This window comes from Gordionus sp. m RMFG-2023, chromosome 1, assembly GCF_954871325.1.
Source record: "Gordionus sp. m RMFG-2023 chromosome 1, tfGorSpeb1-WG-v2, whole genome shotgun sequence".
In the NCBI taxonomy this organism is placed as follows: domain Eukaryota; kingdom Metazoa; phylum Nematomorpha; class Gordioida; order Chordodea; family Parachordodidae; genus Gordionus; species Gordionus sp. m RMFG-2023.
The window spans coordinates 6,544,274-6,561,015 of NC_088775.1; the positions used below are offsets into that span (position 1 = coordinate 6,544,274).

The 16,742-nt window shown below is 26.7% G+C and overlaps 1 protein-coding gene across 1 annotated transcript in view; it reads left to right on the forward strand.

Moving 5' to 3' along the window:
• LOC135931000 (inositol 1,4,5-trisphosphate receptor type 1-like) overlaps positions 1-16,742 on the forward strand; it is a 72,701-nt gene that overhangs the window by 18,625 nt on the left and 37,334 nt on the right. Inside the window, exons 5-24 of the mRNA XM_065467845.1 lie at positions 2,654-2,812; positions 3,486-3,584; positions 4,206-4,289; positions 5,025-5,171; positions 5,221-5,337; positions 5,979-6,139; positions 6,761-6,866; positions 7,043-7,203; positions 8,728-8,869; positions 9,154-9,315; positions 10,620-10,792; positions 10,889-11,096; positions 11,148-11,251; positions 11,393-11,488; positions 12,827-12,985; positions 13,338-13,485; positions 13,535-13,679; positions 15,069-15,283; positions 15,654-15,798; positions 15,855-15,903. Of these exons, the coding sequence (XP_065323917.1) occupies positions 2,654-2,812; positions 3,486-3,584; positions 4,206-4,289; positions 5,025-5,171; positions 5,221-5,337; positions 5,979-6,139; positions 6,761-6,866; positions 7,043-7,203; positions 8,728-8,869; positions 9,154-9,315; positions 10,620-10,792; positions 10,889-11,096; positions 11,148-11,251; positions 11,393-11,488; positions 12,827-12,985; positions 13,338-13,485; positions 13,535-13,679; positions 15,069-15,283; positions 15,654-15,798; positions 15,855-15,903 (2,780 nt within the window). The remainder of the gene's footprint in view (positions 1-2,653; positions 2,813-3,485; positions 3,585-4,205; positions 4,290-5,024; positions 5,172-5,220; positions 5,338-5,978; positions 6,140-6,760; positions 6,867-7,042; positions 7,204-8,727; positions 8,870-9,153; positions 9,316-10,619; positions 10,793-10,888; positions 11,097-11,147; positions 11,252-11,392; positions 11,489-12,826; positions 12,986-13,337; positions 13,486-13,534; positions 13,680-15,068; positions 15,284-15,653; positions 15,799-15,854; positions 15,904-16,742) is intronic.

Here is a 16,742-nt window from a genome sequence, read left to right on the forward strand (position 1 = left end):
AAAGCGCTTTTAGGCGTGGTTTTCCGCAGTCAATTTTATCGGATGTCTTTAGGTCTACTTATTGTAGACCTTTGGCTATATTAGATTTTAATAAGAATCATTTTGAGTTATCACTATGTTTTTTTCCCCTTTAAAATTATGAATTATAATCGTTATTTTATAAATTTATTAACATTTTTTTTTTACTAATTTTTCTTTCAAATTCTTCTTTATAGTTGATATACTAAATAAAATAAAATTTTGAGGGAGAGGGGGTGGGGGGTGTTTAAAGGGTAAATTTTTATTCGCTTAAAATGATACTACGAAAACAGGCAAATTTACCTTGCCTCAACTTGGTTTCGCGCCTGCCTGGCGGAATAAGTAAGACTAACATAAACAATATGTTCACTTCAATCTTTTTTAAAACTGTATAAATTTTGATAGAATATATATATGCTTAATTTAACCTTACATATTTTATATACTATAAGAAAGAAAGAAAAAAAGAAAGAAAGAAAGAATATAACAATTATCAATAAACCTACAAAGTATAAGTGTGTATATTATATAATGATAAACCTATTATTAAATTAGAAGATTTATCATATTCAATATTATATGATATTTTTATATTTTTAAATCCGTAGCTTACATTTTTTTTTACAAACTCCAGTTTATGTAATGAAAAATTTTTTCTAAAATTTTTATGTTATATATGGATTAAAAATTTAATTTTTTTTTTTACTTTGAAAAATAAAATGAAATTTCGTTTTGGATTAAATGTTTTTTAAGATTAAATTCTTTAAGATTTAAAAAAAAAAATCCTAAATTTTATAGAAACCACATTTCCTAACTTCTGCTTTTTATTTAGAGTTATTGTTTACAACACACTGACTTCGCCGCTAGGGAGGTTTATGTTACATTCCCTTGTTATCTCAACTCCTATAAAAGATAAAATTTTACAACTTTAAAAAAAATATCTGGCAAGTAGCAACCTTGCGCGGAGCCTTACTTAGTAGATGACAGCCTTTTCAAAATTTTAAGGGCCACCAAATTTAATTTTTTTTTAAGGAACTTCTTTCAAATATCAGACTACTAATTAGTTATTATTTAAAATAAAGAATATATATATTAAAATATTCGTTGTTTTTTCATTTGAAGCCATTATTGGAAAATTAATGGGGAATTCAAAATGCTTAAGTGGATGTTTCAGGAACAACAAAAGACCCAAAGTGTAGCACAGTTTCTTTGTCCAAAGAGTTTCCCCTATTTGGTTATTCTGCTTATCTGCTGTGATGTTCTGGTACGGGTGAATATTTTAAGCAAGATGATGCAAAACGACAGTATCGACCTAAATAATGTAGTGACGCTTACAGAAAAGATATATATTTTTAGTCAATTTAAGAATAATAGTTTAAGGATTCCTTAATCATCGCAAAATACCTTGCTGATGAGTTAGAAGGTTTTAGAAGAAAAAATGTATAAAAAAATTCAAAAGCAATTCCTATGAAGAAGAGGATGAGTCTATATTATGATCCAGAAGAAAAATATCGTATTGAGTTTTTCATTGTAGTGCTCGAACAAGCAATGATTGTTATTACAAGAAAATTTTCAACTATTTAAATAATTGTAGGACCATTTTAAGTTTTCTCCTCGATACATCTACTTTTATAGAGGTATCTGAAACTGATTAAAGAATTTCATTCTATTTTACCCATGCTCCGAGATTTAGAGAAGGACATTAAAAAAAGGATTAATTGGACTAAAAACCTTATAAAATTATCTAAACATGCACTTAAACCCCTCTAAACAAATTTTTTTAAAAAAAACTATTTATAGTTATAGAATTAGAGGAAGTGTTTCTAATGTTTCTATCCTGATAATTTTACTAATCGCAAGCCGGGAGATTTATTTTGCTCATAGATGGGGCAAAGGTTTGAACATCTATTAACGAAATCTCGAGGCTTAGACCATATTTTTATGGCTAAAATATAGAGTTAGCCATTTTTAAAAATCGGCTTAAATTTAGCCGTTTAACAACACTAATTGCAATTCATTTTATCAATATAATCGATCAATGGATCCGATTTTTAAAAACGACTAACTCAATATTTTGTCCGAAGAAAAATATTACGCAAGCCGGAAGATTTTGGTCATAGATGGCACATGGGTTTGGACATCTATTTTCGAAATTTCGGAATTCGAGCAACATTTATCTGGCGAAAATATTATGTTATTCGTTTTTGAAAATGGCCCAAATTGAGCCGTTTAACAACAACACTATATTATCAATATCTTAATTAAAAATTTTTTAAAATTAACACAATTTATTTTCTCGTTTTCTGCTTTACGCTGTTTTTATTTCATTTTTTTTATATTCTAAATTTTTTTTAATATGTATTTTTTTTTATCGTTTTTTTTACATACTCTTATTAATAAATACATATTACAATTTTTATATTATTCTTATAAAAATAAATTTACAAGAACAGTTCTAGTAACAGATATAAAAATTATATCCGAGAATGAAATTAACTACTTTTTTAAAAAAAAAAAATAGGAACATTAAATAATTAACAATTGGGATTGGAATTTAAGATTCATCAAAATATTATTTAACATTTTTAAAAGAATATTTTTTTAAAAAAAATTGTATACAAAAAAAATATTTAAGCTCTTACATATCAAAAGCAATAAATATTTAACGGTTAACAAACGACTCCCAGCGCAACTCGAAAAAAATGCCATGCGAATAACTTTAGACTTACTTGGAAACGAAGGATCTTGGTTCTATATACAACCTTATTACAAACTACGCACCCTTGGAGACAATGTGAAAATTTTAAATTTTAAAACTTTAATATTTTTTGCATAAAAGGGTGATATATATAATTTGTAGCTTACAATATTTTTTTTCTAAAATTTAGTGTTGTCGCGCCGATTTTTTAAAAAATCTACCTCAATATTTTAGCCAAAAAAATACTAGACCTAGGTTCCTTCCATGAGCAAAATCTTCAGGCTTAATATTTCGGATGAAATATTGAGTTAGCCGTTTTTTAAAAGTCGGCTCAAAACGCCGTTTAACAACACTACTAAAATTGTTAACTTATTTAGGAGAAAAATGATTATTTTTATAAAATGTATGTGTTCGTTTTTGAGCCCTTTTTTAAAAATTAAAAATATGATTTATGTTTGAAATGCATTCTATCATTATGTAGAAAACTTATTCTGTGATATTTCGAAAATTTTGCACTGAATATAATTTATATTAGTTTTTCCATAGATTTTTTCTTGTATAAATTATAAATTACAAAAATTAAAGACAGAATTGTCTGAAATTCATAGCGTAGGTATTCTTAACATTCTGTAATACATTTCCCGGAATATTAGATCTTTGAAATTTTAAAACACGCTCAAAAAAATTATAAAGTTGAAAAAATAACATTTTGGCTAATATATAATTATTGGAATTAGGATGATTTCAAGTATTTTGTTAATTCATTTAGGTAGTGGTTGGTGACAAAGTAGTATTGATGTCCGTAAATTCTAGTCAAGAACTTCACGTGGGATATTGCGATTTATTGGATAATCCGGGATGTAAAGAAGTATATATATATATATATATATCAATCTTGTATGCTAAGCTTCACTTAGAAGGGATTTTTTTTATGGTTAAAATTTGAAAAATAGCTCCCAATGTATAAAGCGATGATTTAGATTGTAATATAAACCATGTTGGATATCTGTGTTGTCAACTTGATCTTTACACTAACTTAAACATATTGTAATATTACTCCTACTGGGTATATGTGTTTTTCTCTCAATCTTTTCCATAATATAAATTGTATAATTTATAATTAGAGCTTCAAAGTACAAAAAAACATATAATATATATTAGCGCTTGCTCATCATATGACCAATAAAGTAAATTCCCTGCTAGCGGACTCTTACTTTTTATATATACATACAACTACCGGCAGATCGCTAACTAACGCTAAAAAGAAATTGGCTTAAATATTTTATAGGCTAATAAAACGCTAAAACCAATATTATTATATAATATCAATTGTGAGTTTTAAATATGGAAATTACTAGAAGGAATCTTCATTTAATGAATATTAAACTAAATTATTGTTGTGCCGATAGTCAATAATTTCGAATAATAAAGAGGAAAAAAAATTATGACACTTATTATTTTATGTGATTTTGTAATTTAAAAAAAAAAGGTAAACGCGCTTAATTCAAATACCAGCTGGAAGATTATGTTATTCTTGCCACAAAAAGAGAACATTGAAGATGTTTTGAAGGGGGTAATATACAGAATTTATTCTTATCATCTTTCCAATATTTAAAACTAACTCTGGCTGTAAAATTAAATTTTAAATGTTTATCTATATGTTAATTTTATAATATAAATGTGAAGTAACCACGTTTATTTTTAAAATTTTTTCTCCCCACCCCAAGCCCTATTTCAAATAAATGTTTGTTCTCGCAGTTAGATAACAATTGATTTTAAAGTAAAAAATAAAATTTTACATTAAAAACTAACCCAATTAAGAAAGAAAAAAAAAGTCGGAGAAAATATAATCTTGAACAAAATCAGGTATTAAGAATAAATTTAAAATGAAGTTAGTAAGTCTTAGGTTTTTATATTTGTATTTTTATATCATACTTTAAATAAATACAATTAATACAAGATTTCTTCGAGAAATTAAATTTCACGCCTTCGAGGCCTTTATGCCATATCTTCAACGCTATGTAGTTTTTTATAGATACTTAATAGGGAGATCAGAATCAGCTTATAGGCTCATTTTATATGGCACATGATTTATGATAGCAATCAGAACTGCCTCAAAAAGAATACTCTTAATTTTTATATCAGTGATCGACTGCACAAATTGATCATACATAACATCACTTAAATTTTAGCATTTCTAGAAGCTTCTTGAGAATTTCTCTTATTGCCAAAATTTTTTTTTAAAATCTTGTATAGAATTTTATTAAAAATGTTTATATAATTCTTTTGTTTTTGCGATAAATCAAAGGGAGACGTGATTAGATTATTTCACGCCGAGCAAGAAAAGTTTTTAACCTGCGACGAGATCAAACAACAATTCAAAATATTTTTAAGGACAACGGGAAGAGCTTCAGCTTCATCGGCTACTAGCTCTAAGGCTTTGTGGGAAGTTGAAGTTGGATTTAATCATTAAATGCGCTATTACATTTATATTTACATATCAGGTGGTTACAGATGACCCATGTCAAGGTGGTGCTGGACATTGGAATAGTTTATTCAGATTTAAGCATTTGGCTACCGGGGCCTATTTGGGAGCCGAAGTATATATAATTACATTTTCAGTTGCAAAAAACATTAAATATTTTTTTATACTAGTAATTTGTTAATATGTTACCTATCTAATTGAAGGATTAATTTATTTATTACCAAGGGTAAATAAAAGGTATCCATTGATCGATAAAATCAATTATCTTAATATATTAAATCTTATTTCCCCTCTCTCCCCGCCATATTATTTATAATTGGATGCATGTTAATATTTAAAAAATATATAGTATAACGTGTTTATGTAAAGTTACTTTAATTTGTTTTATTATTTCTTATTAGAATTTTTATAAAAATAATGAATAAAATAAATGAAGAAATTCAAAAACTTATTTTCATTAATTTTTAATTTTTTTAAAAAATATTTTTCATTAGATATGGAGTCAAATTAAATAAATATATAATTATGATTAATTATAAAAAAAATTCAAAACTTATATAAATCGAGAAAAATCAATATAAATTTCCAACCTAGAACAAACTGTAATATATAAATTTGTTCAAAAATAAATGGAACGCACTTAATTTCGTTATAAACCGGCATGGAACCGAACCGTTATTTCCGGTTCCTAACTTTGTTTACTAATATAGGTAAAACTTTGATCTCGCACTTCATTTTATATTGATTATTATTTATTTATTTTCATAAATCAATTAGAAAGATGAAGATCCAACCCTGGACATAACACGATTAAAATTGCGAGGCGATCCCATAAATCCTGTTTATTATTTAATATCCGTTATACATGATCACGATATAACCACTCTTTTTGAATTAGATCCAACTACCATAACTCGTAACGATACTTTAATACCAAGGTTATATAATTTGTTAATCATGGGCAGGGTTTAACAAAACAAAATCATTGAATGAGAAATTAGAAGATCTTTTAAATTTTGAGCATTTTAAAAAAACTTGGATTAATTTATATATTTAAATTATACATAAAATTCACGAATGATTTATATAAAATATATGTTTATAATGGAATTTTGACTAAAATTGATTTCCTTCCTCAAAATTAAATGTTTTCTTAAATCCAATGGGTAGCTAGAGTAATTCAAGAGAGGGGGGGGGCAATGGTAGCAAACATATTTTTGATTTAAAATGATCAAAGTCAAGTAAAAACTAAAAAAAAATTAATGTAGATTTTTAAATATTCAAATTAATCATTATGAAATATATTTTTTTTCGTAAAAAATTGAAAAAATTATTTTAAGAATCTCATCCAAATATTGCTTCTCCTATCCCCTCCCTCTATTCCCGCTTAAACTACAGTCACGCCACTTTTTTAGTGTTACAGAGTAGAGTAAAAATGCTTAAAATATTATTTTAAATTCGTGTAGTAAAATAAATAATAAATTTATTGGAATTAAGTAAATATTTTATGGCCAGAATAAATCCATATATATTTAATATTATATCACATCTTTCTAAAGGTCAGCTTTTGTAAGATTGCATCATGTTTTCTCGAATACCTGGATTCATGGTACGACGATACCGTTTGAAGAACTTGACATCGATAGTAAACATATACTTTATAAGGTATAATCTCATACATTTTTTTTATGATTATAATTTGCAATGTGAATAAGAATTTATAAAAATGCTAAATATTAGAGACGCCGTACCTATGGTTTACAAAATTTTAAAATATTTTTAAACATAAATCAAACTTATATTTTTAATTCATCTTATATACAATTAAAATAATATTTTAGGTTGGTTGCGCCACATTGCGTGAAGATAAAGAAGCTTTTGCTTTAGTTCAAGTGTCTCCGACGGAAGTCAGGGATCTGGATTTCGCTAACGATTCAAGTACCGGTTTATCTATTTTGGCCAAAAAGTTTAGGGACGATTTAGCTACAACCAGCGATAAAAGGTCTATTAACAAAAAACATTTTTTTTAAAAATTTGTATAATACTACCATATATTGCATATACCATTTTTTTAAATTTGCCCTAAAAAAATCGAAAGTTATTAATAAAATATTTGTATAATAAATATTGTGACTTTAATTTCCGAATTTTTAAATATATTTAAGTTTAAAATTTTTTATTTATATGTATACGAGAGAATAAATTTTTAAGTTGTATATTCGATTCTATATAGTTGCCCAAAAAATAAATTATTATACCTGGTGCATATACTATAATGAGTTGATCTGGAAGAGCATCCAGTTTCATATGATCTAAAAAATGTTACCGAAAAAAATACTATACTATTATATACTTTCACGAGTAATCCCTCGCCTTCACCTGATGGCAAAGATAGGAACCCGATCTGTTGAAAGTTAAATTCTTATAATATTATTCTTGTTTCTATTTTTATAAAAAACCTTATTGTATATTCATAATAGATTATTTTTTACTTTTGTAAAAAGTTTATTTTATATTTTATTGTGGCTATTCAAAATTGAATGGATCTTAATTTTATTTTGGTAAAACCATTTTATATTTTTCATTCAAATTATAAAAGATTTTCTTTATATATAAACTAGCGATAAATTTATAAAAAAGGATATAATTTTTGGAGATAACTTAAATAAAATATTTATACATTCGAATCTCTCGCGTAATTCTACAAACTGGAAGAAACGTATAGGAGCGTGAAAGGGTTACCATATGGAATTCTGGATGGGTATGGTGAGGCACTGTCACTTTTGTATTTTTTGATAATTATTGGATGCATTGTGCAATATCTTTTATAAGGTTGTAATGATTATAACGCAACTGCAGATAGTATGCGTCAAGTGTAGGTACCAATAATCTCTTTTGATTCCGTTACGATGGAATAGCAGGGGCGTGGCAAGGTAAACAAAATACACGAGATAATAAAATAGAAGATGACAAATATAATATAAAGATTTTCATCGCCCTTTTTTGTTCAAATTCGATCAATCTAACTCCAAAATATCATTAGATCAAAATAAATTAGATTCACAAGATGATAGCGATGACTACAGTTGCAAAAAAAAAGAGGGGAAAGTCCTAGCCCTCAAACTCAAAATACAATAAATGATATTCAAAAGATAACAAGTCAGAATATAATATCAAAGATGTCAATGTGTAAAGACGAATAAAACAAAAATTAAATGATAATTCAAATTCAAAAACATAACTATGTAGACTTCAGAGATAGGAACGTTATAGATGCTAAAAAGTGATATTTTAAATGTAAATTAAAATAATTATTAAAATAAATTTAAATAATAATTAGAATAAATTTAAATAAGTCATATTAATTATAAAAATATAATTTAAAATTAATTTACATAATTGGATCCTCGTGGATGCTCAGACAGAATAAGATGGAGAAAAGATATATTTAGTGCAATCAATCGAATTTATAAATAAATATATACATTATTTATGTATTCCTTTTATCATCCTATTAAAAAAATAGACAAGCTCTCAAGCTTTTATTCGACATTATAAATTTCGTTGCTGATCAAGAAAACGATGGTAAGGATCCATTAGAGATAACGATGACTAATCCCAATCGTGAAAGACAAAAATTAGTTAGGGAGCAAGATGTCTTAAAGGAGGTAATTATATCATTCTATATTTCATTATATAGCTTCTCCTTCTTTTATTTAGTCACATAGTTGTCCTTTTGAATAAAATAGTTATATCCATTTTGAAAAGTTCATCAATTTTATTGCAAAAAGATATCATGTGAATATTTTATGAGAAATTAATAGTGATATATATTATAGACTGTATAATTCTATTACATTTAAAAGGTTCCTTAAGAAACCAAAGCGAGAAAGCAAGTTATATATATATACTGTGTAATGTAGGAATATATATTTTTTTGTAATGAATATAGATATTTGACTTATTAAAGGCCCCTTTCAGCGAGGGCGGCGGTAAAGGACCCTACATTAAAATCGAAGATTTGAGCGATCCCAAAAATTCAAATTTGAGACAAATATTTCGTCTGTGTTATAGATGCATTAAATTTTCTTGTCATACCTATCGAAAAAATCAGGTTTTATATACATGTCAATGAATATTTCTTTTTTTTAAAAAAAACTGAAATATAATCTCTAAAAATCTAATCTGTAGCTATAATAATCATGAACCATAAATATACTTATTATTTTTATTATAGTCTAAATTAATGGATTAACTTAAATAAGAAATATTTATATACAAGGATCTCAAATTAGACTCGTGTTTTGCGTTATAACTCTATGATTAGGAAATATTTTGAAACGAGGTAAGGGTCCGATTTATGGTCCAACCGAATGGGAACCCGTCTAGCTTATTCTTTCTTTCATTTTTTTTTAGAGTTGTAGAGATTTTAAAACATTGATATTTTTAGTTAAATCATAGCATTTATGATTTCAATTTAATAAAAAAAGTTTTAAAACAAATATCTAAAGATATAAGCTAATATATTTCTTTGATAAAATATGAAAAATCATTTTTTTTAAAAAAAGAAATAACTTGTTTTAGAGATTTCAAAAACGCCAATTTTTTTTTGAGTCACCCGGTTATACTTCTTAATTTTTTTTTATTTAAGTTATATGATGATTTAGCGCCGCTGGCGGTGTGCCAAAGCGATAAGAAAATTTGGCACGCCTTTAATATTTTTTTTACCATCTACGACTCCTAATTTTTTGTTTCGACAAGTCTAAATTTTCTGTGTTCTTATTCATTCTCTGCTCTCAAAAGAATAAAGCCATATTTAAGCAAATCTAAGGGTCAGGAGAAACAATGATGTAAATAAAATGCGATTATAGCATATAAGATTTACATTATTATTATAAATGATAACCTTCAGTTTCGTCCCTAAAATATTTAGCATCCCATAGTCAAGAATTTACATTTTTCTGAAAACCACAATAAAAGATGCTTCCTTAGACTTTAGACATGTCAGTCTAAAACATGATTTAACTTAATTCATTTTAATTTATGATTAACGATTGGCTACTCTTTTTGCCACTTTTTGTGCCATCCTTATGGAATGCGTAACTTATGATAAGCCATAGGACGGCCTTGAATGTATTTGATATATGAATTATAATAAAAATGTATAAATTCTTATTTTGTTCTTTACCATTTTTTTTGAATACATTTAATTATAAATCCTCTCCCCCAAGAAAATGTTTTGAGCATGCTTTAGCACACCTATGTAAAAGGAGCTAGCGGCGCCACGAAAGCCATTTAAAATGATTTGACATGTCATATATGTTTTATATATGATGATTAATAAAAGGGTCAATTTACATTCTGCCCCAAAATGAAACGTAAATTTCAATATCTTTTTTTCCTCTATCTTTCATAAAGGAATACGTGGCTAGGCAGTTTTCTTTCATGCAAAAACAAATCGGGTATGATGTTTTAGCCGAAGAAACTATTACCGCTTTATTGCACAACAATCGAAAATTATTGGAAAAGCACATTAAATACAAGGAAGTCGAAACATTTGTCAATCTTTTGAGGTCAAAAAAAGAATGCAGGTTTGAAAAGCCTTCTTATTGTCTACAAAAATTATTTTCGAATTTTTTTTTGTTTTAAAACCCCAAAATGCTTTGAAATCATTTCTTTTTTTACAGATTTTTAGAGTATCTATCAGATTTATGCGTCTCTAATCAAATAGCGATACCGATAACGCAAGAAATGATATGCAAATGCATGTTGGACCCGAAAAAAAGTGATATCCTCTACGAATCTGTGCTGGTTAAAAATCATTCGATCGCCGAACCGTTAAATCCTGAAGATAAAAATGAGACGATAACTCAGAAAATCATAGAAAACGACGAAGTATTTTTTTTTTTAAACTAAATAAAAAAGAGTTATTTTTTTAATATGTAGGTTATGTTATTTTGGAACAATCGTAAAAATATGAAAAGTTTAAAAGAATTAGCTAAAGGAGCCAAAGATGACAAAGAAGACGCTAAAATATTGAAATATTATAGGTAAATTTTAAGAAAATTTGCCCCAATATGTTGTATCATCTATAAAAAAAAATGTATTAAATTTTATACAGTATACATGTGTCTGTCAATGTCATCTAAAATATGGATGTCAAGATGATTTTTTTTAAATTTATTTATTAGGTATCAATTAGACCTTTTCTCGAATATGTGTCTAGACAGACAATACTTGGCTATCGATTACCTAACGAATCAAATGACGATCGATTTGTTACTTAAGTTAGTATACCCGTTTTTAACACGCAATTCATAATCTTTTTTGCCGTTAATGTGAATTAATTATTACATATTATTTGTCACTATTCTCGTAAAAAAAATTTCTTTCATTTTATAGCATATATATATAACACCTAGTAAATTTTCTATGAGAAATCATTTAATTTATTGAGGGCAATTTTTATTGGCCGGGAATATATTCCAGCTGTAGAGTATCTACTCAATTAATTTCGGACAATTTTTGCCACGAACTTTTGCTTATTCTTTTTAAAAATGTTTATGAAAAATCTATATGAAAGAGTAGTTCAAAAGTTCCCCTTGAAATCTGAAATTTACGATTTGGATATACACGCTTGGAATACATTTCCGATCAAATCCTTTTTTTTTCATAAATCGTCGGTGAATGACTTAAAATTGAAAGATTCCCAGTACTCCATAGATTAAATATCCCAATACGTCATACATACAATCAAAGTGTCAAATTTATTTTGATGATATTTATATATTTTTTTAAAATAAATGTATAGTAAAGAAGTTGCTAAAACGACCTTCGGCATAGACTGGCCACCCACCTTTAATCTTTTATCTTATGAAACATTTTTTCTCAAAATTGGTTTTGAGTCTCCAATATTAAAAAATTGTTTTACCTCTTTCTAAAATTATCACATTATATTTTTTTTTTGATTCGATAAAAAAATTACCCAATCAAATTATTGATATTTTATGTAAATATTATTCTTATACATTTAAGATCATTCATAATTTTTTTTGGAATTATACAATAAAGGTATTTAGTAATAAAACTTAGGAAAATTTTACCTGGCCAGGTGTTGAGTTGCCTTAAAAAAATATTATTAAATATATAAGTGTGGTTGTTACATTTATATTCAAATTAGCATGTTTAGCTTGCATATATGTAATCAAGATCCCGATTAAAAAAATAATAAATTAGATGAGCCTAATGATTAACTGAGATAATATTAATTAAATTAAATATTTAAATTATACTGACGTTAGCTCCGTATACACATATTTTGCATTGTAATATTTCATATTTAGATTGGAAATCCTTTAAGACCAAATAATACAGTATATATATATATTTATATGGCTACTCAAAGTATAGCAGGTGTTGACTGGTTCCAAATGCAAACTCATCTCAAATACTCACGTTATAGGGTTCAAATTTGACTATATAAATTAAATATTGGGCTACACTTATATTAAATTATTTTGAATAAACCCAATTATTAACCCCGTTTAGCTGACAAAGATAAAATTATGGTCAGTCATGCCCCTTCTCCCCTATATATCTATCCTTTTTTTATTACTCTAAAAAAGGTGTATGAAAGACGAAATTTTGCCCTACAATTTGAGAGCTTCATTTTGTCGTTTGCTCCTAAATATTCACGTCGACAGAGACCCCCAAGACGTGGTTAATCCCATCAAATATGCCAGGTTATGGTCTGATGCCGACCGTGCCAGCGAAAATATAGAGGAGTAAGGGACTTAATGATTTTCAAGTTTCATTATTTTTGTAACTGCCCTTTCTAGGGTATTTCTAAAAGTCATATTTAAAAATAAAATTGTCCTTAATCACGCTCTATAAACCCAGAGTTTGGAATAGAGACAAATCTAAGAGCCGGGACCAAATTCCATCACTTAAAATGCCAGAATTCCGTATAAAAAGAATCCCAACCAGTATCCGGTTCTAACAAAATTTCAACTATTCGGTATATTGTTCGAAATTGAGTATTTATTATTAAAACACAATTTAGAACCAGAACTTAGAACACTTGTTGATTAAATCTAAGGACTATGTTTTATTTTTCTCCATCTTTTTTTTTGAAAGTTACGATGCTTTATCTTTACCCGAAAATCACCAAAACAACGATTCAAAATTCGAAGCCACTATGAAATTCGTGGAGAATTACCTTAGCGACATTTTTTTGTTACCTAAACCTTTCACGGACAAAGATAAAAATAAAATGACGTTCGAGGTATAAAAATAATAAATGCGTTTTCATATTTTTTAAATATCATTTATAGGTGGTCAAGCTGGCTAAAAATTTGATATATTTTGGATTTTACAATTATACCAATTTGCTAAGACTTACGAAAAATTTGTTATCCTTGTTAGATGAAAATTCTGCAACGGAAAGTATTGAATCACAATTGCAAAATTTTAAATCTAGTAAGTTTATCTGAATTACCTATTTGTAATAAATAATTTTATTTTAAATATTTTTTTATATTTGTAAATATCTTTTATCATTTACTTATTATGTTAGACTTTTTCCCCGCAATCATTTTGAGATCTGACTCCTTGTAATATTGTAATTTACAATGTTTTTATCGGTTTTTTTTCAGCATTTCCCGCACTTAATCTTTTAAATTTTTAGTCCCATAAAAAACTTTATAACCTTAGTATCGAGAACCCAAAATTGGAGTGCTTTATCTGACATTTAAAAAAATTGAGTTCCACTCAATCGGTACCAAAACTAATATTTACATAACCATTTTTTGTCTTAATTAACCCTCCCCATGCTTATGAAACTTTAAAAAAAGGCTTTAATATTATCGAGTGACCACTACTCTGTCATGCACAATTGAAAATTATAAAAATCACTCTATAAAAATCACTTTATAAAAATCACTTAATAAAAATCATGTAATTTTCAAACATTAAATCATTTAAATTTGCATGTTAATGGAACAATTGATAAATTTACCATTACTACAATTTAAATTCATTTATCTTCACTATTTTTGGGAATTATTGGTTTAATTAATAATAACATTTTTCAAGTATCATTGAGGGTTACGTCATAGTTCTTATATTTAAAATTATTTATCATAAATTTAATGAACTCTTCGGAAGATGACAATTCGAACATATTTATTCTTTATCAGAGCCTAGAATTATTCTTTACTCAAATCGATTATTTATTAAATTATTACTGATATATATTTATTTATTTTTTTTAAATCTTAAGGGCATGATTTATACATGGGATCTGAATAAACTATTTTTTTAAAAAGTTCCAAGTCAATATATATATATAAACATTTTAAACATAATAAAAATAAAGTAATTTTGAAAATTTTGTATTCCAATCATCTGATCTCTTATATGTTATATTTTATATATTTTAAAAGGTTATAATATTCAACACCATTTGATTAATATATTTGTCATACAATAATATTAATAAAGTATTTATATTTAAAAGGTCAATTTATTTGTATAACTATAGAAGTTAAATTACAAGAATTGTGAAATAAAAGATTTCTATGTTTTGATCATCTATATAAAAATATAAAAGTGCAGCTAACGCACTCCAATTCTGGCCCGCGTTATATACGATATATTCGAAAAAAAATTAACTACGAGTTAAATCCAGCTACTCCTTGGGATAAAATAATTTTCCCATCCCAGTTGTATTTCGAAGATTCCACCCCCCCCCCCCTCCCGTGATATTATGTATCCTTTCCTAATATTCCAGGTTCCCTGTGGAAGGGAATGAATTAGAACAAGTGAAATTTACAATTATCATTCAAATATCATCCTATGCAAACCCAGACAAAACATCTCGTCTTATGCGATCCTTGACCGAAATGAAGCAGGCCATGTCGAATTATGTGTTAGGAAATTCCACCGAAACCCCTTATTTTGATTACAAAGGTAAGAGGAAATCGATCGCTGCCATAAATTCGGATAAAAAGTTTAACGTGAATGATATTGAAGAAGATGTGTTAGTCATGGAAACCAAGCTTTATATTGTTGACATATTCCAGGTTTAATTAGCAGATTCGTTTAATTTATATCGTGTTAAAAAGGCAAAGGCATTATATATTTATATGTATTATATGTGTCGTGGGGTATAAAGGTCCGCGTATATAGGAATTTTTAAAATTAAATGAATTTAGAACATTTTTGAAAGACCAGTTTTTTTGCTGGGAGTTAAATTGCCTGAAATTTATAGGGTATGAACTAAACAAGTGTTAGGAACCAATTCTTTCTAAATCATGTCTATAAAAAACGAATAACGCGTTCTCCTCTCAGTGAGTTGAAGGATTAAAGTATAAACACGATTGCCAAATGTCATTTATTAATAAATAAAAATATTATAGTGTTAAAACACGTTTACTATTTTTTTTAAATTAGTTTCTGTTTAACGTGAGACTGGATTACCGAATATCTTGTTTGCTAACAAAATTTAAAGAGCAAATTATACCTATAAGGAGGAAAATGTCGATCAAAAACGAGACATTAATGAATCCTGATAATCAGAAAAATGAGGATTTGAATAGTAATCAATTTAAAAAAAAAAAATCAGATAACTAAATATACTTTGTTATATTATAGCTATGAATTTATTGATGGACAATATGGTTAACGAAATATTTAGTGAAAAGTAAAAAAATAAAAATTTTTAAATATAATTAGTTGGTTTTGACAGATAAAATTATATTTATTAATTATATTCGAGTTCTGCAGGGCCGGCTCATGGCCCGAGGAAATATTACCTTCCTATTCTGCCTTTATTTTACCGGATTTAAAAAAATATATATATATTAAGGAGGCAGGAAATATTTTACTATTTCATTTTTATATCTTATTTTGTTTGTAAATAGGGTTATAATAAAATAGATAAAACATTATTAAATTATTAAAGTTTATTGCTTTAATATTTAAAACTTAATGCATATCAATTTTATTTTGGTCCAAAACAGTAGCATCGTTAGGGAAGCGCGGAGGGGCTCAAGCCCACTTGAAAATATTTGAATTTTTTATTAGATACGATGCATTTCCATATTTTTGCAAATTTTAGAGTGAATTACTTTTTTTTTCTTTCATAATTTTGGAAATACTAAAAATTGAACTGACCCTCACAGTTTTAATCACTGTAAAATAACTTAATATATAACAATTACATCAAAAGTTAAATGAGAGAGTAAAGTAAGATGCATATATTATACAATATATATTCAAATAAAAGCTTTAAATTTATTATGGGCAGAAGACCAGTTTACTTTAAGGTTTAAAATCGGTGCTAGATAGTTATAATTAAAATATTTTCTAGTTTTATTACATTTGTATTTACTAAAGATATCATGCTGCTTAGAATTATTATTTGTACATAGCTGTATTATTATATTAATTATTTTTCCACATCTTAGTTGTTGTTTAAAAAGAGAAAATAATTCTTATCAATGAATCAATCAGAATAGTATTTTTTATAAAATAAAAATT